Source organism: Giraffa tippelskirchi, chromosome 8, assembly GCF_054371585.1.
Source record: "Giraffa tippelskirchi isolate mGirTip1 chromosome 8, T2T-mGirTip1v1.2.pri, whole genome shotgun sequence".
Lineage (NCBI taxonomy): Eukaryota > Metazoa > Chordata > Mammalia > Artiodactyla > Giraffidae > Giraffa > Giraffa tippelskirchi.
Genome location: NC_137282.1, coordinates 156,243,022 through 156,270,646, shown reverse-complemented (window position 1 = coordinate 156,270,646; position 27,625 = coordinate 156,243,022). Strand labels below are relative to the sequence as shown.

Here is a 27,625-nt window from a genome sequence, read left to right as displayed (position 1 = left end):
AAGCAGAACGGCTGCCCGCTGGTCCTGCAGCAGTCTGTTTTACATATTGGGGGCACTCCAGTGAACAGTCACGGATGTGCTGAGCCAATAAACCACCAGTAACATGTACAAGAGGTGAAGGCAGAGCTTGCTGACAGGCCTGGCTTCTTCTGAGTCATGTGCTCTGAATTATAGGGAGCAGGCCTTCGCCCCCTTGGCACCATTGATACTTTGGGCCACATAATTCTTCATTATGGAAGGTTGTCCTGTGCACTGGAGGGTGTTTAACAGCATCTTGGCCTCTACCCACTGGATGCCAGTAACACCCCCTGCCCCACCCCAGTTGTCACAACCAGAATATTCCCAGTGTCTTCCCCCACCTCCCTCCCTTCCTCACCCCAACTGAGAACCCCAAGTGTAGACTGATGGTTAAACAGTGCCTGGAGACATCAAGGTCCAACATACCTAAGCAATAATAACTTATTCCTGTACAAGCCTGATTTCTCAGGATAGTCTTAATTTCAAATATTCTCACATCAGCAAATTATGTTAAATTTGGAAATACAGTGATGGTCCCTACGGATGTTTGTCTTATTTGGACCTTAAAGTTGGAATGGGGCTTCCCAGGTGGCACTAGGGGTAAAGAATCAGCCTGGCAGTGCAGAAGACACACGAGCCTTGGGTTCAATCCCTGGGTCAGGATGATCCTTGGAGTAGGAAGTGGCAATTATTCCAGTATTCTTACCTGGAAAATTGCATGGGCAGAGGAGCCTGGAGGGCTACAGTCCATGGGGCCGCAGAGAGTCGAGTGGGGCCACAAGGAGTCAGACACAACTAAGCACACACAAAGTTTGAACCCATTTACTGTTTCCCCTGTTCACATCCAGTCTTCTGCTTAGGCACATCCATGCACTTCTACAGGTGAAGGGCATAGAATGTTACTGTATCCTAGAGGGATAGAAGTCCACCATTAGTTTAATTGTAACAGATTTCATTTAGACCTTTAAATAAGCAGAGCAGTGCAACGTTTTGGTCTTTTTCCCCATGTCGGTGCTAGCTTTTTAGGTAAAGCCTTAAAGCTAAGGTGAAGGTTTAGTCCCCTTCATGTGTGGCTGGGAGGGGATGGTCTTTTGGAGTGCGTGAGAAAAGGATTGTTTTACCTGTCTACTAAGATACCTTTCCAGGTAATTTCTGGCACATTGGTTATATCACCTGAAGCAGGTCCATTTATTTTTAGGGTGCGTACCATGTGTTGACATTACTCATGTCTTTAAAATAAGTTTCAAAAACTACCAGCTTTCTTTTTAACTCACCATTGCCCAAGCAAAGGTAGCAAGAAAAATGAAATCAATGTTTGCACTTCTTAATCTTACACCAAGTTCTACATGATTATGAGGTTGTTTAACCTGTAATAAGATGTTATAGGGGGTATTGAGAAAGGTAACCGTTTTCAGACTGTGGCTTGAGAATATTTATAATAGAACATGTATATAGTTTTCTGTACTGCTATTCTGAGGCCTATGGAATAGTCTACTAGTTGAATGAAATATCAGATTTCAGCATCAGGTTAGAGGAATTCAGGAATACATTATTTTTACCTAATACTATAGAATAATTACCCATGAATTTATTTTTCTGACATTATATAGCTTGGGAATAGTTTTGTCAAATTTTTCCTGGCCGAGTCTATGTTTGTGCTGTGCTAAGTCACTTCAGTCATGTCCAACTCTTTGCGACCCCATGGACTGCAGCCGCTAGCCTCCTCTGTCGATGGGATTCTCCAGGCAAGAATGCTGGAGTGGGTTGCCATGCCCTCCTCCAGGGGATCTTCCTGATCCAGGGATCAAGCTTGAATTTCTTGTGTCCCCTGCATTTGTAGGCATGTTCTTTACTACTAGCACCACCTATATTTACCACTTATTAAAGAGATACATTCTGCACTGAACGTCGTTGGTCAAGCTCAGAACCAGACAGAAAAATCCTGTATATGGTATTGGTTCAATCTGTCAGAAGTTTTGAAGCTTAATTCATACAAATCTCATTTTTATTCTGCTTCAACTTGTCCGGTTTGAACTGTTGAGAAAAGAACTTTTTTGGTGTTATCTATAAAGATAGAGCTTACTTGCCTGCTTCATGTCCAACAGAGCACCCCAAACAAAGTACTATTAATAGTTTGTTTTTTAATAAAATTGTGTGTACCTTATACTGAATATGAGAGCAAAAATGGTCCCAAGAAATGTTGCTGCTGACATTTCTGCATGATCCTATCTTCAAGAAAACCTGAAAATTGTTTTCTCCAAGGCTTGTCTAAGTCATTAGATGACCCTGTGTGTGTTACAGTATTGCAAGTATGTCTGAAGAGCAGAGACTCCTCTTGGTCTAATTCACAAAGCTGCAGAGAATGCAGATTTTTGATAAATGTTGGTGAATTGAATTCATAAAAGGTGGTTTGATGGGGAAACCAATTTTTGTTAAAGTCCTTAAAATAGAATTTTTCCCCCTCCAAACCACTTCCCCTCATATTTTATCTTACAAGTTCAGTTATTGCTGAGAAAGAGCTAAAAATAAACAGCTGTTTTTCCCCCCCAGTGGGTATGTAGATGAGTTCTCCTGATAATATTTTTTAAAAATCCTGTTATTGGCTTTGGGGTTGTACTTGTGAGTATCTTGAGTATTACAGAGAGGATTTCTTTGTGAGACTTAAATATCCTGTGTCTTCTCCAATTGCAAATAAGTATTCTTTTCACCTGGCTTGTCCTCCTGAGTTGACTTTCTCAGATCCATTCAATTCTGTAACTGCATCGAATTTTTAAATAAGCGTAAAAGGGAACAGTTATATTTGCATTTGAGCCAGTATGAATGGCAAAAAGATTTACTTTTCTGGGGAGCAAAGAGACAGGAAATAGATGAAGAAATTACCCTCAATGTTTCTTGACGGGTAGTTCAACAAATAGCAAATAATGTTAGAAAGCCTGTGAAAATATTGACTTCATGGTGTCAAATTTCTTTCGGCTTAGTGGATCTACCCCAGGTCTCAGGCAATTCCTATTTACATACGTACCCCTATAGCCGTCAAAGGATGCATGCCGTGCTTGCTTTGAGCGTTGCATAACAGTTTGAATATATTTGAATTACTCTTTGGTTTTGTGGTCAACTTAGTGCTAAGATTAAAAACTCACATTATTTTCCCCAAGACAAAAATTAATTTTAACTATGTCTTATTAACCAGCCAGTGTATTTTTTGTTTATAAAGACTGTACTTCCATTTTTCAGTAGAAAACTTCTCTTTTAGAAAAATCAAATTATAACACATAAAATAACTGGCAATTTATTTTCCACTGAACAAGAAACTATGGCAGTTTTCATGTTGATAGTTAGAGATGTCCATCATCGTCTTTAGTGGCCACACAGTTGTATGGTCAATGATTGTCCCTTAATTTAGTTAATCCCTCCTGGTTGGACTGTTTGAGTTACTGTGTTTTTAATGCTGTTGAGTTGCAAATGGAGAAATGGAGTTGAGCTTGTGATGTCACCCTTCAAAAATGTATGAAACTTGATCTAGGTCAGCAAATCTCTTCTTTATATTTGGCCTGTGGGACAAACTTGTGAAAAGCAGTGACTGAGTTGAAACAAAGTCTCAGTTCAGGAAGATTTGGGAGAACACTTACAACTAAACAACTCTTCTAAGAGACATGAAGACCTCTCTTCTTTCAGTTGCTGAAAATGTGAGAATTTGCCATGTCATTTGTTTCCTACGTCTTAGAGGTGGACTGTCTCCTACACCACAGCCCTACCTCCAGCCATGGCTCTGCCTACAAGTAAATAAAGAATGGGTCTCAACCACAGTTGTTTTTCCTGGCTCCAGACATTCCAGGAAACACTCTGGTTTGGGTATAAATAATATTTCCTATCTTATCTTTTCCTGAGAAACGTTCGTTCATTTATTCACTCAAAAATATTCATTGATCATTTCCTGTGTGTCATAAATGGTCCCTGCTTTCCATCTAGTATGGAAAAGTGAAAATGTTAGTTGCTCAGTCGTGTCAGACTCTTTGCAACCTCAGGAACTGTAGCCTGTCAGGCTCCTCTGTCCATGGGATTCTCCAGGCAAGAATACTGGAATGGGTACCTGTTCCTTTCTCCGGGGGATTTTTCCAGATCTAGGGATTGAACCCGGGTCTCCTGGATTCTGGTATGGACAGGTCAGTTATGATGCTTCTGGCTGCAGTATAAGGGAAGACCCTGGACATCTTGGCCTTAAACAATTAGATCATTTGTTGTCTAACATCATAAATTGTTAAGTGAGGCAGGCTCAAGCCGGATTTCATTGCCCTGAGATTCTCTCCTCTGCCCTCTTTTGCTTCAGGACTCTATTCCCAGGCTGGTTGTGAGATGCTTATAACCTAAACGGTTTTCAGGTTATAACAGGCCTTACATTCTGACCCCACCATGATCAGAGGTAGAAATAGGACCTTCTCCTGGTGTCTCTCTAAGAGCAAAGAAGCCGTTCCTAGAAGCCTGACCACCTGTGCAGGCACCGCTTACATATCTCAATGGCCAGATATGGGTGGGCTACCCACGCTTTAATAACTGATCAGAGATCCACCCACTAATGCTGGGAGCGGGGCCAGCTTCCAGGAAGCTTGTGATCTTGTGGAAAAGGAATAGACAGGTGAGCTCGATGATCTGGGTTCTGTTAGGAGGGAAGATGGGCAGAAAGGGGTGCAACCTTCTCTGTTAAAGGGGAAATGGGCATTCAGAAGTGCAGCAGGTAACCGTCCAGGCAGAGGGAATGGCCTATGTAAAGGCCTTGATGCAGATATGACGTGTTTCTTGTGTTTGAAGAAAATGAAAGATGAGCAGGATTGGAGCCAGTTGTGAGCGGGGCGGACGGTCCCTCTGAGCTGATGTGAAGGCACTGGAGCCTTGTCCCGAGAGCAGGATGACTCACTGGGGTTTGAGCAGAGCCATGCCATGCTTTAATTGATGTTTATGAGAGCTCTGATGGTGATGGGCAGGAATTAGAACACAGAAACTGGTGATGTGGACAATGGGCTGACCTGAGGAGAGAGGTGGGGAGAGTTGAGACATAACTTAAAGAGATAGTTTTGACCTGTTTTGGTGATGAACTAGATCTGGGGGAGGTGAGGGAAGCACTGGTGTCAAGGCTGACTCATGGATTTCTCCCTGAGCAGTTAGGTGACTGGCATTGCCATTACTGAAGAAATGGTCAGACCAAGGATAAAAATAATTCATCTTAAATAAAGGCCTGTGAAATATTATTTGGAGAGGAAGAGTAGTAACAGTAGGGGGTAGGTTCAGGAGCCATTTACGACCTATTTGTATAAAATAATTGAGTTTTTCCAATAACCCAATGAAGTAGATGCTGTTATCCCCATTTTACAGATGTGGTAACTGAGACCTAGAGAAGTTAAGTAACTTGACCAAAGTTACACAGCTAGTAAGTGTGGTGTCTGTTAGAAGAGCCTTCTCAGATGCAATATAAATTTAGAAATATTCAGCTTCTCAGTGCAAATTAAAGCCGTGAGAGTAAATGACATTGTCTAGGGAGAGCTGAGCCCGGGGAAATCTAATGATTTAAATAAAAAAACCTGAGAGACACAAAAGTACAATAGAAGAGAGGGAGAAGGGGGGAGGGAGGAAGAACATCTTCCTATAGTTTGGCTTTTTATTTTTTATTCATTTATTTATTTTTGGCCACACTGGGTGACATGTAGGATCATAGTTCCCTGACCAGGGATTGAACCTATGCCCCCTGCATTGGGAGCATGGAGTCTTAGCCAATGGACTGCCAGGGAAGTCTCTAGTTTGGCTTTTGAAAATGAATATTAGTGTTAAAAATCATTAAAGGATTTGGCTCCTTTACAAACTAAGAAACAGGTTATAAAAGGTTCTAAAATTCCACCAGAGTGTGTGGAATGAGAACATGTATGTTAGCACTTGATGTTCTGCCACTTAACGCTTGTATAAACATCAGCAAGCTATTCTTTGTATTGGGATTAGATTCAGCTGCATAAAACACATAAACTCAATAGTAGTGACTAAACAAGATCGGGTCTTACTTCTCTCTTACAAAAAAGAGCAGAGGCAATCAGTTCAAAGCTACTCTGTATGATGGCTCTGCAAAGATTTTAAGGACCATGGTGCCACCTAGCTTACTGCTCCGTCATTACTATGAGGTGGTGGCCTTTGTCTTCATAGTGGCTGCCAACTTCCAGTCATCACATCTCTGCTTCATGAAATCGGATGAAGAGAAAAGTGGACCAAAGAAATGGCACATCCCTTCCCTTCAAGCAGATTTCCCAGAAGTTCCTTGCAACACTTTAGCTTATAGCTCAAGTCAAAGCTTGATAATATAGCCACACCTATCCTCAGAGGAGCCTAGGAAACAGTCTTCAGCTGGGCAAAACCCCAAGAAGCTTTCACTAAAGAGGAAGGGAAACCAGGCAGCCAGCCATCTCTGCCACTGTCAATTTGCTCTTTTGTGAAATGGCGATAAAATATTCACTTTACCTCTTGTTGGTTTGTTGTAGGGATCAAATGATGTGATAAAAGGCAAGTGCTTAATAAATGATAAAGCATTGTTCAAATTGTTGCTGTGAGAATGACTATTAACTCCTCTTGCACACAGTAGATTTTTGTATTTTGGATGAGAAAATCTTGAAACCAGTTAAGATTTTCCACTACTTTGTTAGGTTCAGAAGCAGGAAGTAGGAATTTTTCTACACATCTTGCATTTCAATGGCAAAGCTTTCCTTTGCTTTCAGAATCAATTTCAGACTATCCAAGACTGATATTTGATTAACTCTGCAGCAGAATGTCTCATCAGTATTGCCTGGTATCTGCTGTCCTGGTATCAAGCACTGTCCAAGGAATGCTTGGACATTCTGTCCAGGAATGTTGTCTGATAAATCGGGAGAGTGGTTGGTGGGGACAGCAGTTAGTGTCGTTAACCTGCCTGGTCTTCACTATTCTGACTTATTTGTAATATAACAAGGATTCCACCTGAGGTGCCTCATGCAATTAAGGGAATGGCTCTGTCATTCAGAAACTAGTTGCCATGATCATGTAAGAAACTGAATGTAAAGATAGCAGGGCATTTTAGATACCGTAGCTTATTCTACCCAGAGATTCAGGTACAAAGTCCTTTTTCCTGTTAAAATCTAGAGTGGTCAGAAATTATCTGTGAGTGTTGATATGCTTTATACATTTTGAGTTTGAGTCCAGAAACAGATGATACTTTTGTACTAAATAATGACCTTTAAGATTATTCTGTTATACAGAGCAAGGAATTTCTATTATCTGTGATTCTGTATGTGCTTTAATATGTCCATATCAATTTCAGATTCCTCTAAAAAATGGAACAGGGTTTGCTTTTGTGTGATACTTTCCATTTTAGGATGTTAAAAAGTAGGAACTTCATCTTCTTGTTCCTTAAATCCCCATCCCATGACTTGAGTTGTATAATGCATGTGTAACAAATGTTTGCTGAGTTAATGCATCGTAACTTCACATGCTCACAGGCCTTGGTGCTTCTTCAACTGCCAGAAGGGACAGGAGAGAGGCCTGAGCTCAGTCTATATCTTATGAGATCCCATTTTTCCTTTCCTGGACCTGATGCTTTGTCCTTTAATGCCTAGACAACTTTGGAAAGGGGAGAGAGACTAGCACAATTAGAGTTAATTTAGCGATGATAAGTTTTATTACATAACCTCAAAGGCAAACTGAAAAGATGCTTATCAATTAAAATCACATATTGCAAGTAAAGTGGGGGTGGGGAAGGGAATGGTTGACATACTATATGCCAAAATTCTAATGATTCAACTTCAGGAACTTGAGGCTTCCCCCTTAGACCTGGTACTGTCCAGTTAGTTTCCTTGTTCTGGATCAGGAGTCCTGTTTGATAGTCATTAACTCTACTTTCTGCTACCCTCCAGCTAAGACCTAGCAGCCCTCCACCTTTCCTCACCTTCAGATGAGATTCAAATGGAGCCAAGAATGAATTCAGAGAGTAACAGACCAAATCATTCAAAATCATTCAAACCACTAGACTTGAAGTTAAGAAATATGTAATGAACACACAGTAAGTGCCAGTTATTATTCTAGAGTTTAATACGCTAAACTCATTATATGTGTTAATATGATGATTGTATAACCAGAGAGGTAGGTATTATCTCCATTCTGCAATGAAGGAAATGTAATTCTGAGAGGTTAATTAACTTGCCCATTGTCCCAAAGCTAACTGATGTCTGGCACTTAGACTGTGGTTTCAGAGTCCAAATTCTAAGGCTCTGAGGTCAATATATGTAGTCATATGAAAAAATAATAAGAATTTTAAAATAAATTAAATGTGAATTCTGACCTTATGGCGGAAAATGAACTAATGACTTTTCTTGCTGAGATCTCTTTAAAAATGGAATGTCTTTCTTGGAGAAGAAGGATAAAAGGTCCCCAAAGAAATTACTGAGAGGAGAAACAAAATAGGACATTTACCTCTGAAAACAAGACTAATGGCACTTAGTGTCTGTCCTGAAGCAAGTGAAATCAAGAATTCCCTGTGAAAGTCTCACAAAATATACAAGCAAAATTTCTTACTTTCTGAGTAATGGTCAAGGCCCAAGTTAGAGTTTTTGATGGAATTACACACACAGGGAAAGGGAATGAAAACATTTTAGCAAGGAACCAACATTCTTGCCAAAGTGTTTTTTCCAGAGGTACAGGCACTACACAAATGACAAACTGCGCTGAGGAGCTGGGCTGTGAACTGATGGGAAGTAAGTGAGGAAACTAACAACGTCAGAGGAAGAAATGAGAAATCTGAGCTTAAGAGAAAGTAGACTCAAGAAATGGTTCTTTTCAGTGGAATGTGAGGTTTCCTAGGGTTCTTTGTCATCCTATATTCAGTAATAACTGAGTGACTATTATTGTGAGATCTTAGAATGAGCTCTAGGGAGGAAAAATGTTGAGAATTGTGTGAACCTTGACAGTATTCTCAATGGAGGAAAAGATTGTTTGAAAATGGTTGAAGCAACAACCTACACGGCCTGGTCTTGAGCATTCTCGAGCCATCCAGTAGATAAGAGATGTGCATGACAGTTGACTGTCTCTAGACTCAGAAGCCCTGGACCACTTTAATTCTGAGTTGGTGCATTCTGGGCAAGTCAGTTGACCCCTCAATGTCTTACCTTCCTGCAACTGTAAAAGGGGACAAAAGGACACTGCCTTGGCATTTTGCAAATTTTCTTCTTGTGAACATTAGTCTCTGATGAGACTGAAATCATTATCCACAAGGAAACACCAAACAACTATATTTGTGATTAAATTAAGCTTGGGAAATAAAGGATTAAAAGGTTTGTCATGGACCTTCTTAAGTCTCATAAAGGCTAAATTGTGATATTTGAGAAAATAGGATGTTCATCATCATTGTAGGGAAACAAAAGTTAGGAAATTTGGTGCCCTACCTGCATAAAGGGGAGGTTTTGAAAATCTAATGAGATGACAGAGGTAAAAGCACTTGGAAAGAATAAAGCACTCCATGAACATTAGGCATCTTGGGCTTCCCAGGTGGCACTGGTAGTAAAGAAACTGCCTGCCAATGCAGGAGACATAAGAGGCATGGGTTTGATCCCTGGGTTAGGAAGATCACCTGGAGGAGGGCATGGCAACCCACTCCAGTATTCTTGCCTGGAGAATCCCATGGACAGAAGAGCCTGGCAGACTGTGGTCTATAGGGTCAAAAAGAATCGGACATGACTTAGCATGCGTGCAAAAAATTCTAGTGATTTGAGGATTTGGGGGCTGGCTGATGGTACTGAAGCATGACTTAGTTTTCTGCACTAAGGATGGTCCTCCTTAGCCAGCCTCCTGAAGGCTATAGATTTGTCTGGGAAGATGGGAGTAGGATTCTAGGCTTCTGTAGGAATTCCCTGTCTAGTCTGTTTCTCCACATGTGATTCTCAGATCCCTGGCATCAGAATTCCCTAGGCTGCTTATATTGCATTCACATTCTGGTTCAACCGGTTTAAGATGGAAACCAGTGATTTAAAAAATTTCAGTTACTTACTTCAGTTGATTCTTACATCAGCCTGGAGTGTTTCAGCATAGTTCAGAGCCTCCAAAACTCAAAAATCAATCAATCAATCAATCATCTAATTCCTTAAGGGACATCCTAGGGTGAAGGGGTAAGGAATTGTACCCCTAGAGGAACACTTATTGGCCAGGTGGTCTGCCTTACTTTTAAGTACTACAGCAAGCGCTTTTAAGTACATACCTATTACTTCTTGCAGTCAGTATTGTCCTTGTTTTATAGGAGAGCAAGCTGGTGATCACACAGTTAATTTGTTAGAACTTTTGTGGTTGCAAGTGAAAGTGAACCCAACCCACCCTGGCTCAAGTGAAAAGGATAATTCATTGGTTCATATAAGGAATATGTCTGGGTTTAGAATGGTTTCAGGCATGGCTGGACCCAGGACCCCAAATGATCCAGGGGCTAACCTGAGCAATCCCTCCCTCAACCTTTTATTTTCTTCTCTGTTGGCTCAGTTCTGAGGCAGGCTCTCCCCTCAAGATGGCAGAAAGATTACCAGAACTCCTTGCTGTAGGGCAACGGTTGACATGGTCCCAAAGCCCGGCTGCCTGTTTGGGTAAATAACAGTCTTTGAAACACAGCCATGTCCATTTGTGTACATTTGTTTGAGGCTGCTCATGTTGCAGCAGCAGAATCGAGTATTTGCAGCAGAAGTGAATGGCCCATATTGGAGCTTCCCAGGTAGAACAGTGGTAAAGAACCCGCCTGCCAATGCAGGAGACACAGGAGACACAGGTTCGGTCCCTGGGTTGGGAAGATCCTTGGAGGAGGGCATGGCAACTCACTCCAGTATTCTTGCCTGGAGAATCCCATGGACAGAGAGAGGACCCTGGCGAGCTAGAGTCCCTGGGGTCACAAGGAGTTTGACACCACTGAGCAATTGAACATACACATTTATTATTTGGCTTTACAGAAAGAGTTTGCTGACCCCTGCAGGAGAAACTAGGTTTGATTGAGGTCTGATTTGAAGCTGTGAGAGGCATTATGTACTTATTCAAGAGCATGGGACCCCAGAGTCTGAGGTTTTAAGATGAGCACAGAATTTACATTATTTAGATTGTCACATTGGATTAACAAAAGACGTGAGAGTTCATTTACGATTTAAATACAAAGATTCCATTCCCAGCACAAGTGTATAGATTAAAGGAACAATAGAATGTGTTATAAATTTTTGTAGTTGTTACATTCTTTGGTGGTTGAAGGTTAAGATTCCTGGGAGATGAAACAGGAACTTTGTTTTGAATATCTCAGGAAGAATTTTGTGGATAACATCTACTATCTCAATGAATAGAAACACCTCTATAAATTTAAATTACCCTGCTGTCTAATCTGTTAGCAGTGTTCTTTGTCCGTGGACTGTCTGTGGTCCTGGAATGTGAATATCCTCTCAGCATAGAACTCCGAAAATAGAAAGTACACGACTTAATAGAATTGTTTTCTTCCAAAGCATGTGCATTACCATTAAGCCCTAGAAAAAAATTTTTTTAATATTTAACCAAGTATGAGAGAAGGTTTTAAAATTTATGGCCCCTGCTTTGACCAGGCTTAGAGCCTAATAGGCAATCCCAGTTGAGAGCCCAGGTCTATCAATAGCCCCAACAAAATCCATAATTTAGTCTCATTGCCTGGCGGGGCTCACTTCCTCATCCCTGAATGAATGACTTAAGGGTAGGAAGGTGGGTGGAGACTCCAGTGTTCTGATTGGCTGGCTCTGGGTCATGTGCTGGCCTCTGGCCTCAGGAGTGAGGTCGTGCTTTCCTGAGTTGCCAGGACTGGAAGTGGAGGAGAGGTGATTCTTCGGAAGAAAATCAGGAAATGCAGACCTCCTGCCCAGAAGCCAAAAAGAACCTTTATCTTATAGCTAGTAGGCAGTAGATTCCAGATCTGAACCCACATCCTCCTGGTTTCAAAACTGAGATTCTTGCCACCATACACCATGTATAGCCTTTTCTAAGTAAAGCAGATCTGAGCCTCTTTCAGGCCAGACTGGCACCTACTGAGCTCCTGATTGTAGCGTGGGGCACAAGGGCTTCATGGAGAGCATCCTACTGGTTCTGCCTGTCCTAGTGACTTTGGGTGGGTATCCTCCAGGGCATGTTTGCTTATATTATATGCATGTGCATTTTATATATGCATATGTTTTATGACATTTTAGGATAAGACCAGTGACACCACTTTTCTTTTGCTCAGTTGAGTTCAATCGTGTCCAACTTTTTGTGACCCCATAGACTGCAGCACGCCAGGCTTCCCTGTCCATCACCAACTCCCGGAGCTTACTCAAACTCATGTCTGTCGAGTCAGTGATGCCATCCAGCCATCTCATCCTCTGTCGTCCCCTTCTCCTGCCTTCAATCTTTCCCAGTGTCAGGGTCTTTCTCAATGAGTCAGTTCTTCGGGATCAGGTGACCAAAGTATTGAAGTTTCAGCTTCAGCATCAGTCCTTCCAATAAATATTCAGGACTGATTTCCTTTAGGATTGACTGGTTTGATCTTGCAGTCCAAGGGGCTAAAGCATCAATTCTTCGGTGCTCAGCTTTCTTTATGGTCCAACTCTCATTCCTCATGACTACTGGAAAAACCATAGCTTTGACTTGACGGACCTTTGTTGGCAAAGTAATGTCTCTGCTTTTTAATGTGCTGTCTAGATTAACTTATACTGGCATCTGTTTTGTAGCCTCTTCAAAAAGAAGCTTGTTTTCTCACTCATCACTGAAGCCCTATTACATTAGTCGCTAACAGAGAGATTTGAAGAGCTAGATTTTCATAGTATGAGAAGGTATTCTTGAAAATAGACAAATCTTCATTTAAAGCCTGGGTTTCTCTTTGCTGAGAATCACATCTTCCTATTCATCAGTTTCTCAATTTCCCCACCTGTAAAGTGAAGATTAAATAATAACAGTAGCTCATAAGATTAATGTGAGGATTATGCAAGGTATTATGTATTGAGTGCTTAGGTTAAGTGCCTGGCTGACTTTGTGTCTAAAAACTGGTCACTGTTATTATACTATTATCATCATCGTCGTCATTCACATCAATACTTACAGAAGCACCTCCTGATTAAAATCACTCTTCCTGTTACAAGGAGCTCATATCCTGTTCACAGTCTGCAGATTCATGTTAGTCATATAGCTGCTTATACAGTGACCTCTAAAGTTCAGAACCAGTAGAGATACCCTCTTTTCATTTTCAAAAGTACATCTTAGGGCCTAGGATTTAGGGATATTCTCCTATTCCTCTTGGATTTCAACTACTGCTTCAAGAGCAGATTAACACAAACATGGCTTGGGCCATCTCTGGTCCCATGGGATCCATGAATTCCCCTCTCTCCTCCCTGTGTTGTCATAGTGTCCTGGTGTGCCTTTGCCAAGGTGCCAGTAAAGGGTGGCTGTTCAGAGTGCTGAAGACAGTGGCAAGCCTGGGAAAGCCCTTTAAGACCAGCTCCCGCCAGGGAGAAATCTCTGGAGCTAGGAAGGAGGAAGTTGGCCAATGCCTGCTGGCTCAGTGGTAAAGAATCCACCTCCCAAGCTAGAGATCTAGGTTCGAACTCTGGGTCGAAGGAAGTGGCAACCCACTCCAGTATTCTTGCCTGGGAAATTCCACGAACAAAGGAGCCTGGCGGGCTGCAGTCCATCGGGTCACATGGAGTTGGACACGGTTTAGCGACAGACTTGCACTTTTTTTTTTTCATTGGCCTGGGTACATGTAGCCTAATTGACTTTTTCTATCTGCTTCCAGCCCTCAGGACTGTAAGGCGCACCCTTTATTGGTTCTTCTCCTGGGAAGAATACCCTTCCTGTAACAGGATTATTGATTAGCTGCTTTCTAAATATGAACATTTTTCTGTCCCTCCAGAGGCACAGTGGCTGAGTGGTGTGTGATGGTTGCATCTGGAGTGGGGGTGACGTTTGCGGGGCATGTGATTGGCTTTTTCTTTGGGGAGTCCAGGAAGAGAAGGCAGCCACCTGTGTGTCTAAGTAGCCGAGGGGCTCCAGAGCTCCGTCCCCTCCTCAGTGGAGCCCGCATTACTCAGATTAACCAGACTTTGGATTAAGACAGAGAAAGCCTTTGTTCAGTGAAGCTGTGTTCATCCCTAGTAGCTCAGTGGGTTAAGAATCTGCCTGCAATGCAGGAGACCCCGGTTCGATTCCTGGGTCAGGAAGATCCCCCGGAGAAGGAATAGTCTACCCACTCCAGTATTCATGGGCTTCCCTCGTGGCTCAGATGGTAAAGAAATACGCCTGCATTGCAGGAGACCTGGGTTCGATCCCAGGGTTGGGAAGATCCCCGGAAGGAGGGCAAGGCAACCCACTCCAGCATTCTTGTCCGGAGAATCCCCATGGACAGAGAAGCCTGGTGGGCTACAGTCCATGGGGCCGCAAAGAATCAGACACGACTGAGCAACTAAGCACACAGTACACGCTTGAATCAGTGCTCGTACCTTAATTCTAATATTGGATCCATCTTTGACTTGCTGGTGAGGGATGAGGAAGAGGCAGGTGGTACAAGAGGGTGGAAAATATGTACGGACCATGAAGGTCAAGGGAAGGCTAGAGCGAGAAGAGGTGTGAATGCCACAGATCCTTTTCCTCAGCAATGTCAACAACGGCGTGTTTTCAGGAATCACATTTGTGTTTGCACTGAACCCTTTAGGCGCTCCATGGGCAATGTGGCAGTTCTGCTTTGCCTCCCAGCCCTGACAGGCTCCCGCGTGTCCCCTGAACCAGGCGACCTTTTCTGAGCAACGGAGCCTCCGTTCACCTTCATGGCTGCCCCTCTAATTCCCAGTCCTCCTCGCATTCAGCACCTCCTGGAACTAGACAGTGGGTCCTGATTTTTAGGACAAAAATGAATCACTCTTTTGTTTTTGTAAACATACCTGCTAGTTAACACAGGTCAGTCGTAGGTTGGACAGAAACTCTTCAAAGAAATCTGGCCTTGAAAGGAGACTGTGCTATGACTGTCTTGGAGTGAAAAAGGAAACCACAGCCCTCTTACGCCTGATGCTTCATAACCATTCTCCATGTCCCTATGATAAGATGTCTCTTGGAACTGAAACTGCATTTTTAAAAGGGGAAAGCGATAGTTGTTGAGCACTTCCTAAATGACCAGGGACCTGTGTGACATTGTTTTGCAGCTGTAAGCAAAGGTCATGCTGCCTGAGGCAGAGAGGTGGCAGTTTTGTGCCCTGGGCAGCTCAGTGTACTTGACTGACAGCTCTCCACCCCCATCCTGGGCTCCCATTCCTAGACTGGTGAGATGTCATGAAAACAGAACCCCTTGGAATCTTACTGGAAGGGAAAGTGAATGTTACCAGATCCGGCTACATAAGCATTCTCTTCTGGGGTTTGCTTTGGGTTGAGAAGCAAGAATCCAACCTGAGAGTCTCTCAAGTTGTTCAGAAATCCCAAGAGCGCTTGTCACGTGGAGAGATCTAGAGTGGAGGCCCCAGATGTCCTGGCCCTTCTGCCTCGTCCATTGACTAGACATCAGACAGCACAGACACTGTGGCTCCCTTCTGTCCAGACTTCTCAGGGGGACCCTGAATGACTAACACATTCTAGGCCAGCAGGACACCAAAGCTGGTGCTTTCTTTGGGTAAGCCTTTGGAAAGCTGAGAAATAACCATCGTAAGGGAATGCCCGTTGAAGTGCCCTCTGCTGTGCACCACCCCCCACAGGCTCAAGGAGCCCACCAGGAGCAGCCTGGCCACCCCGGAGGGCTGGTGGGGAGGTGTGTGTGTGTGTGTGTGTGTGTGACTCCAGAGCACACACAGACACAGCTACTTGGGTTCTTGGTGATTAACAACTTATTGACCAGAGAGGTATTAATGCATTTTTTGTTACCCTAAACGTTTTTGACTGGACTGTATCAATATTCACTTATGTAACAAATCACCAGCCACAGGCATTAGCTTCTGCAAAAATCCCCTGGTCAATAATGTGTTAAAATCATGCATCCATCAGGTGCTTTGTCTCCTGCTTTGCTAAAGAGAATGAAAAAGCCACCTCCTCCCAGACACGTCCTGCTCTCTGATAAAGCCAATCCCAGTCATGTCCTGAAAGGGAGCCCAGACCACCTAGTCTATCAGGAGGGTGTCTTTGATAGATGAGCAGGGAAGACCCCAGAGATCCAGGCCTCCCCTCCTCCCTCAGCTCTCTGAATGAGCTCAGCTGCCCAGCTTCCCACCTTGCGGGGGTCAGCGTTCTCAGTTCTGGCTGTTGACACGCGAGCTGATTTGTGTCTCTGCGAGCACTTTCTCCAGACAGCTGTCTCCTCTCTCAGCAGCAAGAGGAAGTTACCTTTGAAAGCAGCGGGCTTGGGCAAAGCAGTCTTTTCTTGATGGGTTTCAAGAGAAGGCTGTTTTCATAAACAGACCTTTCCTCTCCTACTCGTCTCCATCCTGTTCACCCCTGTCCCTGGGGTTGGTTGGACAGAGGCCACTGTATTCTGAGTCGTGTTCTGCTTTCTTGTTTTCTTTCTCCTCAGACTGTGTTCAGAGTTGGTCTCTTTCTTCGCTTTCAAGCCTTCCAAGGTCATTGTCTAGGGGCAAAACAGGTTGAGAGCTAGCCCCTTCCGTCAGATGAACAGGAGGGAAGAAGTTGTGTGATGATTAGAACATAAACAGTTAAAGTAATCCATCTGTTCAAAAAATCTAGACTTAAGGACCAAACATCTTGAATTTAATAATACACTTCATAAGGGTTCATTTAACGATAGAGTTATAATTAGGCCTTTATAATGTTTTGTCAGCTCTTTTCCACTCTTAAATTTTTCAAAGGCACTCCTAATTTCTTATAATTATTTTAACATGGTAATTTCAGAATAATTTTTATTCATTTCTGGAAGTTGTGATGGTGAAAGAGCTTTTTGGTCCTTGCGGTGCATTTTTCAGAGTCGAGTAGGGATGCTGATGTTCATACCTCTCAGGATGGTGTGAATGAGTGGGGTCGGGTGCCTTCGTTCATTTACTGACTGAACGGACCATTAGGAAGCACCAGCGATGGGAGCGAACTCCACGGCAATCCTGAAAAACTCGTATCTGGGTTTTTTTGCTTTGTTTTTTTGTTTTTGGCTTCAGTATATACCCTCTCCTTTTAATCCTTAGCAAAAGATGGTTTAAGTTGGCTGAACTCATAGAGGCCTCAACCTGGATGTTTCAGTTAAAAAAAAACAAGCATTTTTTTTTTGTTTATCTTTGGCTGTGCTGGGTCTTAGTTGCTGCGTGGGCTCTTCCCTAGTTGAGGGGAGCGGGCTTCTCTTTGCAGCGTCTTCTTTTGTTTCAAAGCACAGACTCGAGGGCTTGTGGGCTGTAGTAACTGTGGTACGTGGGCTCAGTGGTTGTGGCTCCTGAGCACTAGAGCCCAAGCTCAATAAATGTGGTGCGTTGGCTTAGTTGCTCTGCGGCATGTGGGATCTTCCCGGACCAGGGGTCGAACCCATGTCTCCTGCTTTCACAGGTGGATTCTTTACTTCTGAGCCACCAGGAAAACACCTGGATGCTTTAAATTTTTTTACCTTGTGTATCTTAGTTTGGAGACTCAAAAGATGGGAACTCCTCCAGCCAAATGCAGATACACATGAAATTTTGCATATAATTTCAGTGATTTGATTCCCCCTCCCCAAGTCCGTTGGGTCCAGGCAGTGTTTCATTTGGGCTGCAGCATCTGTTTAGAGAAGTACTAGAAGATCATTCTGGGCAGGAACTCAGATGGAGATTCCTGAAGGGCAAAGCAAGAAACTAGAACTTTGTACTGTAAGTTATGGGGAGCCATTGGAAATTTCTGAGAAAAGTAATCTAGCAACAGTTTAACATGTACATTTGAAGGCAGGAGACTAGATTAGGAAGGTAGGTACAAAATCTGGACAAGATGAGATTATCATCTAAGGTAAGAAGTTTTTGAAAGGTGATGGCTACAAAAGAGAAAGTGATCTGGTGGGAATCAGATCACCAGACTGTCTTGAGTTGGTTTCCATCCTGGACTCAAACCCTCCTTGGTGTGGCTTCCCACAGTTGTCACTATGTGCCTCTTCCCAGCTGTTGGGCATTGTTGAGGGGACATCCAGATGGTTCTGGTGATAAAGAACCCACCTGTGGTGCCCGAGACATGAGACTCGGGTTCAATCCCTGGGTCAGGAAGGTCCCCTGGAGGACGGCATGGCATCCCACTCCAGTATTGTTGCCTGGAGAATCCCCATGGACAAGAAGCCTGGTGGGCTACAGTCCATGGGGTCACAAAGAGTTAGACACAATAGGAGTGACTTAGCACACTCAAGGAGGTACCAACTCAAGCAGCTGGTACTCTTTAAAGAGAATAATTTCCAAAATCAGTATTGCTCCAGAGGCTGTTTACTTGCTCCATTTGGCTTCTATTTCCTCATTGCAGTTGGTTTTTTTAAAACCAGTCTGCTCAGCCTCTCTGTAACCCAGACTTACTTAAAGAAGTCTCCTCCATCTTTATCTTCGTCTCTTCAGTCTCCAATAATCCACTTTATCCATTGCTGCCAGATTGATCATCCTGAGGCTCACATCTGATCTGTGCCATTTGTGATCAGAGACCTCGGTTCAGATGTTTGTAACTCAAGAGTAAAGTCTTTGATGACTAATTTCTGTAAGTGCTTTTGCTCCCACCTCTTCTCCTCCTTAAGAACCCTGTCTTACAAACTTCTCAATCTCTTCCCTGCATCTTCAGTCTCTTGCTCCCCACTGGCTCTTGCTGCTCAGCCTAGTAATGTGATCCTGTCTTCCCATCCCTTCCTGACAAACTTCCTTCCGTAGTTCTCTGTGAGCTTAAGAAATAAAATCCAACTCCCTAAAGAAAACAAAAACAAAGACTTCATTATTTGGTTTCAAAGCCCTTGTCCTTGAGCAACCATCCTTTTCTGCTTCTTTCCTTTCTAGTCAGAGTTCATTAAAACACGTGAAGTCTTCATTATCTCCCTGGTCATGGGAAGCAAAAACTTCATTCTTGCTTTCTTGTCCTCCCCCATGTGGATCTAGAAAATTACCGTGATGTGTTGATTCTCTCTGCTGGATCTCATCTTTTCTCCGTGTCCCTTCTGTCACTACCCTCCAGATGTGTCTGGTGGCCTCCTTTGTTCTCTCTCTGCCACCTGTCTTTTCACACTCCAGTTCAAGATGCTGTGGCTGTTACTATAATATTTCTCGGAAACAAATCTGATTGTGTCCTGGTCGTCTGTCTTCTCAATCAGGCTATTTAAAACTGAGTCCCTCCACCACCTAGACACTCTTGATATCATTTACTTATCATACTTACCTTTTCTGTTCCCCCTCAGGCAGCTGTCTCCTGACATACTGTATGGTTCACTCAGTTACACTGTGTGTTGCCTGCTCCCCACCCTCCCCCCCAGCGTAAGCTCCGCCAGTTGGTATTTTTATCTCCTGTTTACTGACATAGCCCAAGTGTCTGGGACACAGTGAGCACCCCGTGAGTATTCGCTGAATGTAATCATGTCCATTCCCACTTTCAGATTCTCATCCATCTCCCTCTGCGAATAGGATGGAACCCAAACACCCAGTTTTCCGAAGGCTTGCAGAGTCTGGCTCCAGACCCACCCCTGCCTCTCACCACTGCCTCCCGGCTCACCCAGTGTAGCTGACTGGCCTGGTTCCCTGGGTTTCTTGTAGCTCCCAGGCATGCCGTATTCTTCCAGCCCTCTCTCTTCCTTCTGGGTCTCTTTCTCCTTCCAGAGATCCACTTCTCCTCTTCCCCATGTAGGGAGAACGGTTCCTTCTCTCAAATCCAGCCCCAGATGGCACACCCTGGGGTCTTCTCCAGCGATGAAGAAGAGTCCACCCCTCTGTCCTCTTTGCCTCCATTGAATTTGGCAGTTTCCCCATGGCAGTGGAATTTTCCACGCTGATGGCTCTGTCTCCTGCTCTAGACTCTGCCCAACCATGTCCAGTTCTTCAGTGTATCTGCTCCAGGAAAGATCAGTGTCTGGCTCAGTATTAAGTGGTCACTTAAGACAGTAATGGAAGAGAGGGGCTCCCCATGCACTGAACCCTGTAATCAACGGGTTAAGTGCCTTCGCCATGCAATGTGTCTGAATTGTGGCTGCTCACCACTGTCCCCCAAACTCATGCCCCAACAGTGTTCCCTGATTCCGTGAATGGAGGGGGCCAATCCACTGACATGATCCTGGGGCATCAGGAATGATCTGCCTCCTCCCCCTCACCCACAAAGTCAGTCCTGGGTCCTGTTGACTTGGCTTCCCAGACGTCTCTAAAATTCATCTACTTCTTTTGAGTCTTGCCCACAACCTTTACCAACCTGCCATCATCTGTCACTGTTACACACTGTCTGGCATATGGTTGAGATCCCATATATGTCTGGGGTTTTTTTTCCATTTATTTTAATTGGAGGATAATTGCCTTATAATATTGTATTGGTTTCTGCCATACATCAGCAGGAATCAGCCATAGGCATACATATGTCCCCTTTGAGCTCCCTGTATCATATAGCAAATTCCCACTGGATATCTACTTCACACATGGCAGTATATATGTTTCAATGCTATTCTCTCTCTTTGTGTTGAATAATTGAATCTCCTGAGTTCAAACCATACTGGATGACAGCAGGTAGAACATCAGGCTGTTTAAGACCGAGCTCCTGAGATCAGCCTGTGTTGCGAAGTCCACGAGGTTTTTTCTAAAGGATGACGTTAGAGGCCCAGCGGAGTGGTTCTGCATTGGCCTCAGCTCTAGATGTAACTGGACTTTCTGGAAAGGCAAGTCCCTCCCACCTGCCTTGATTTTGCCAACGAGGTTACTTTCTCTTTACCTCCCTGAGATCTATAGATGCTCAAGTACATTGGAAAAGAGTTTTGTCCCAAGTGAGAAAAGGGGTCAGAGTGATTGTGGCCCTTAAGAAAGGGTGCCTGAGGCATTATGAGTTTGAAGGTCTTCATGTCCTCAAATGTCAAGTTGTTGGGATGAGTCTAGATGGTACCTAATGTCACTCTCAACGCTCTAAGAATCTTTTATTAAAGCAAAGCACCAGGAACAAAAAGACCTAGAGGAATTAAAGCAATTATAAGATCTCCTGAAGTGTGATTCTGAAAACAGTCAATTGGATTTTAAGGTGGAGCCACTCATTCAGTAGAGTCTAGTGCTCCTGCCCGTCTGGGTGAAGCGTCATCATAGGGAAGAGTGTCGTGGGTGGTGGAAAGTGTTGGCATTGGAATGGACGGTTAGTAAGTGTTTTCTCCCTCTCTTCTCAGCAGACGGTGTTATAGTGACAGCATCTGCCAAGTCTTACTTGAGAAAGTGCAGGACCAGTAGTTACACTGACTGGCATTTCACTCTTCTCACGCCCTGTCCTCGCCTTGTTGGGAGTCTCTGTGTCAGGAGGGCTCTGTTCCTCCTCGTCCTTCTTCTCAAGCCTAGGTTAAGGTTGGCCAAATCCGTTTCGGGTGCTCCAGATCCCCTAGGCTTTGGCTGACTGTCACCAGCCTTTAGAACACGTTGGTATGACTTCCATTCCAAAAGGCAAAAAGAGAAACGGAAGTACGGTCACATGGTTTCTGCTGTGTGTAACCATGGAAAACGTTGGCCATCTGTGAAGCTCCTGTTTTAACACTTTTCTTTCTCCTTGTTCCATCTTCTTCTCGGGAAAATAAGCTGAGGAAGTGGAGAGGCTGGCGGCCATGCGTTCTGACTCCCTTGTCCCAGGCACCCACACCCCACCCATCCGGAGGAGAAGTAAGTTTGCCAACCTGGGAAGGATCTTCAAGCCTTGGAAATGGAGGAAGAAGAAAAGTGAAAAGTTCAAACACACGTCTGCAGGTAAGATTGTTTGTTTACCTTGATTTTTTGTTGGGCGTCTGTTGACATCAACTCGGTACGTTAGTTAGTAGAATTTAATTACAGTTGGCTGCCTGAACCAAAGGAAAAAAAAAAATCAAGCCTTAGAATTGCTCTCGTGTGGAATAGTTCTTCAGTATGATTGAGAATGGCTTTCAGATCCTATGTGTCTTCACGAGTCTCAGGTTTTTTTGTTGTTGCTTGTCAATTTATACAACCACCACTTTCATTTGACCTATAAATATCTGAACTTGGAGCTCCACCTTGCCCAGAGTTGAATGCTTTCATTCCGGCGCTGACAATCCATTTCTTATTTTTTATCCTTATTTTCTCTTCTCTGGTTAAAAATCAACACAGAGCAGAAAGTAAGTTGTATGTGGTCGTTGGGAGATAGAAATAGGTTTATTCATGGAGGAAAAATCTTGAATAAGTTAAGCATCGTTGTAAAATGACAAAGATAACCCTCTGGTTCATAGCCTATTCGACAGCAAAGGAATCTGGGTGAACTCAGCATGGCTGGGGTCTGACGAGCACAGACTCTGGAGTCAGATGACCTAGCTTCAAGTTCAGCTCTGAAACTTGTTAGTTGCATGACCTTGGTTGATTGAACCTTGTACCCCAGTTTTCTCATTTGTGAGATGGGGTGAGAATGGTAGTACCTTACATGACTAAGTAGGATGTTCACGGTGGCACTTTATGTGCATATTTTTTTTTAAATAAGTAAGAGTATTACAGAGAGAAATGTATAGGGAAAGAAATGCTAAGAGTTCTGATTTCCCTGTGTTGGGTTTGAGATGAAAGAGTATTACAGAGAGAAATGTATAGGGAAAGAAATGCTAAGAGTTCTGATTTCCCTGTGTTGGGTTTGAGATGAGATGGTGGAGGACATGCAGATTCATTCTCTTTGTTTCATTCTGACTTTGATACGTAAGTACACAGGTCATCCAGGGCTACTCTGGGGCTTTTAGTTCCTTCTTACCCCATGTCCTGTTCTCCCTCCTCCTAGAATCATCACCTCCTCTATTTCTCGGTCCTCTTCCCCCTGTGGCTCACCCCCAAAGTGTGAAATAGGCAATCTGCTTCTCGTACCTTGTCTGCAGATCTGAGAATTTTCATGCTGGTTGCTTTGAGGAATGAAAGAGAAAAAACCGAGATAGGAAAGTTGCCAAAAGTCTTAAAATCTGTACCAGTTTTCGTGTAGCCATCCCCAGTTGGTGCTTTCTGTTTCTGAGATGGAAGCCTCAATGTCCTGTTGCCATCATTTGTTCATCCCTGAGATTAGAAGGAACCTGTGAATTTCATGAATCTCTAAATTGTCACCCCGCTGACAGAGTCTTTTCTCCTGACTGCGTTCTCCCTGGCTCTTGATCATTATACAGACTTGTTAAGGTGTCATAAAGCGTGTAGGTCATTTACATATTTCTAAACACTTCTGAGAGATTTTCATGCAAGCAAAACTAAAGGGATGACTCTTCTATATCCCCCCAGAGTCAAACAGAAAAGGGCATTTACAGCATTGCCTTGAAGAAGAGAAATCTAAATGAAATATGTTCTCGGGCAAAGTGAGAAGTCAGACGTGAACAGAAAAGAAACGGAATGTTCTGGAAGCACTGGAAAAAATAATAAAGATTCCACAAGTTCCTTTGTGGTCTTCCTGACTGTACTATGAAAATAGCTTATAATGAAACAATCCTATATAATACATTTAAATAATTGCCATGTATCAGCATGAACTCCTAAACAATGCTGCAGTGGATGCATTTCCTCTGGACATTCACGAGCTTGGCTCGGTCCATTTGGCAAGACCGTAGGGCTAAGCTCCAATGATTCTCGTGCAAAAAGGCACCTGAACCGTTGGGCTGACTTCTTTAAGGTATCAGAGAACTCGTCCTTGTTGGATGCAAATCCAGTGGCATCAAACTACTCATGAACCGTTAAAGTCTGAAAACTTTTTCGTTTAAAACTTTAGAATTAAGACCTGAGATAGGCAAAGTTGCAACTTTAATCTTTCTTAGTATTAACTATTCTTAGCAAGTTATTATGACCTCAGTGGCCAAACTGATTGATTTGGCAGATGAATATAATATATCCATGTGTTTTATTTATTTTTTAAAAATATATTTTATTTTATTATTTGGCTGTGCCAAGTTTTGGTCGTGGCACGTGGGACCTTCTATCTTCATTGCAGTGTGTGAGATCTTAGTTGTGGCATGTGAGATCTAGTTCCCTGACCATCGACCCCCGACTTCCTGACTTGGAAGCATGGAGTCTTCGCCACTGGACTACCAGTGAAGTCCCTGTATGGCTTTATTTTCAAGGACAGTCCGCTCCTGAATTAGAGAAAATAGAAGACAGGCTATGGGCTCTCTGTAAATCGTGATAAATGGATGGGTTATATGCTGTAACAAGCTAATCTGGTTTTTTAGTTTAAGGCAGTGTGTGCAATGTGGTATATTTTGTTCTTAACTGGATTCAGAAATATTATTCCTGATTTTTGTGAATAAGGAGAGACTTTCTGTGCTAGTTCTTAGCTTCACAGAGAAATTGACAACTGAAGGATGTTTAACATGATAAATTGTGTGTATGTTCAAATAGTACTTTCAAGCACAAACTTTCCTATGCATGGTTAAGCGTCAGGTATTAAATATACAAGAGGATTGACTGATTGTGGGAATGTTGACTGGTTCACCAATTTTAACCATCATGCATATCTATTTGTCATGTATATGTGTGTATATATATATCTGTATGTAACATATTTTCATATGTACAATTTCCACAATTTAAAATACACAGAATAAGCCCAGATATTACATTTATATTATGTATTTGCATTTAAACTTGTGTGCTTTCTTGATTACACAAAAGGACATTAATACAATGCATACTTGGCCTGTTGTTATTTCCACAGTGAGTTACATTTCTAATTTGCCAGAATTAGCTATACTGTAGTTTCACTGTAACTCAAGTTACAGAATGCATGTGTCTGTGTATACAGCATTTTTAAAGGTGCACCCAGAAATCTTGCTTTGTAAGTTGTATTAGCAATAGGAGAACCACACTGGAAAATGATGATCTCAACATTTTCCTCAGTTTTTGGCATCAGCAGTTACATGAGTTTATCAAAGACCGATTTCCATGTTCCATGCTGCTCAGACATCTTTGTATTCCAAGCTGAAGGCTGGTGTCCTTAAAAGGTCTTCAGCACACTGAACCCTGGATGATGGTGAAAGCCCAGCAGGACAGAGAGCTTCTCTCAGAAGCATCCAGCGTTACACGATGGTAGGAGTAAAACAGGAATGGATAGAACACCAAATAATGGGTCCTCATGGAGATGATCTTGACATGCCTTTCAGCCTGCCCTCAGAGGCCCTGCCCAGGTCCTGTGAAGCAGTCAGCCTGACACGTCCAGCTTCTGTAGAATCAGCAACAGGTGTCCACCATACACCCCACATCTGCCCCAGCAGCAGAGACAGATGACAGCATCCCGTCCGCAATCGAGAGGGCCTCCCCAAAATAGTCAACCACGGCCATCTTCTCCAGATCCCTTGAAAATGAGGACTTTATTTATAGAAAAGCAGAACTGGCAGGAATAAACTGTGAAGATGCCACCAAATTACGCTTTTGTTTCCTCTTGACAGAAAATCATAAGCTGCAGGAGTTGGCCCTGGAAATCTACCATGTGCCAAAATACCCTTGGTGCTTCTAAAGCTTTCCTGCATCCCTAGGGCTTAAACAACAACAACAACAAAATAATTAAAAAACCTTTTCCTGAGTGCCATCCACATACTGAAACTGGCCATGGAGTATGACTGTGAGCAGAAACCAGACCTTATGGGTTTGGCATGCATGGTGTCACTGGAAGAGGCAGATGATCAAATTACAAGAGTAAAGGTTAAGATCACAGTTAAGGTTAAGATCACACCTGTGATAGGACAGTGAAGGGAAGATATTCAAAAGAATGGGGGGGGGGCGGAGCTTGAGGGAGCAAGGAGACTTTCCTGAGAAAGAGAAATTTGAGCTGGGAGCTGAAGGAGGAGTAGGAATTTAGAAAATTAGCATTCCAGATAGCAGAAATGATGTGTGCAAAGGTCCTGTGGTGGACAAAGCAGGCATGAGCAAGCTAGGAAAGCAAAAACCAGTGGCTGGAGAATGGAAAGCAAGGCATGTGGGACGGACTGAGGCTGGAATGGTTACCAGAGACTGGAGCCTCGCTGGTCCTGTATCCTGTAGAACAAATTAGACAAGAGTGGGCGTGGCTGCAGGAAGAGCAGTTAGGAGGTGATAGTACAGGTGATAGTAGCTTGGACTAATATTTGGTGATAGAAATGGGTGGATTTAGGAGATGTCATAAGAAACTAGTGACAGGAATTAGCAACAGATTAGTTGGCGGAAGAAGAGAGAAGTGTCATATCTGACACTCTGATGCTGACCTAGGGTATGTGGTGTGGCCTGAAAAATGAGTCCTTTGGAAGAGTGACAGGTTTGGAGGAGCGGAGGCAGGCAGGGAAGCGCAGGAGAGATGGTTCTAATTTTAGGTCCCTGTTCAAGTCGACTTTGTGATACCCAGTGTTGGCATTGAATATACGGAAGGCAGAGGAGAGGTCTGCTCTAGATGTGTTACTTTGCGGTTGTGTGTTGATTAGAGCGATGACCACGTGTGAGCTTGGCGAGGGGGGGGTGAGTAGGGAAAGGGAAGAAAACTGGCCTGAAGACTGTCCTATAGACAGAGGAAGAATGTCATCGCCAGTGACCGGACAGAGCGTCCTGAACCTGTGAAGGAGGAAGAAAGGTGTAGGAGGAAAGCCAGCAGGATGTGGAGACAGGAGCCAGGAGACGAAAAACATTTCAAGGCGTGGGGAATGATGACCTGTGTTCGTTGCCATGAGGAAGTCAAGTGAAAGAAGTACAGGAAAAACGCCCATCGACTTCAGTGATTCTGGTCGTCTAGAGTTCAGTGATGAACTGAGCAAGAGCTGGATTCTTTGGCAGTAGGTGCCAAATGAGTGTGGAGTGAGAATTTAGCAGGAAATGAGGAATAATAAGTTCTCAAAATGTCGGGCTGTCAAGTGGAGAAGAGAGACAAGACCAGAATGGATGGTGGAGGACACGAATGTGTCTTCAGGGGCTTGTATGTGTGCATTTTGCTTGGGAGGGACTGAGTGTGTGCCTTCTAATTTGTTGCTGGCATTTTATGATGGAAAGGACAGAAGCAGGAGGAGCCAATGTGAGGAATCCAGTAGAAAGAGTTAGAAAATATGAGACCAAAAGGGTAAGAGGGCTGAGAAGACAGGGGTAGTTGGGATATAGAGCAGAGGTGGGAGAGTTAGCATCCAAAAAGAGCTAAACAACCTCCTCCAGTGAAGCAAGGGAATCAGAGGGCCTGGTTTCTTGGTCAGGTAGGAAGTTGGAAGTGACCCTGAGTCTTCCTAGGTGATAAATAAGATCATCTCCTACCAGGGAGGAGATGGGGGAGATGTGCAGAGTTATGCCCACTTCAGGTCGACAGTGATGAGTCTGCATGGCTGTCTGAGCACAGCTATGGATAAAGCAGATAGCTGGGTCTGTCCATGGCTGGACTTTTGCCAGATGCATAAAAGGGCAAGATGGAGAGACAAAGGGGATTATTTATGTCTGTTTCCTGTGGCTGCTTAACAAATCACTGAAGATTTGGAGGCTGAGAAGAGCAGAAAGTTCTCCTCTCATAATTCTGG

At 43.5% G+C, this 27,625-nt stretch overlaps 1 protein-coding gene across 25 annotated transcripts in view; it reads left to right on the top strand.

The window, feature by feature from the left end:
- PHACTR1 (phosphatase and actin regulator 1) overlaps positions 1–27,625 on the top strand; it is a 295,378-nt gene that overhangs the window by 70,950 nt on the left and 196,803 nt on the right. For all 25 annotated transcript variants that reach the window (XR_014063310.1, XR_014063311.1, XM_081523720.1 and 22 more), the window contains exon 2: positions 21,729–21,893. Coding sequence is in view for 23 of the 25 variants with exons in the window: in XM_081523722.1 (XP_081379848.1) it covers positions 21,729–21,893 (165 nt within the window). In the remaining 2 variants the exon portion in view is untranslated. The remainder of the gene's footprint in view (positions 1–21,728; positions 21,894–27,625) is intronic.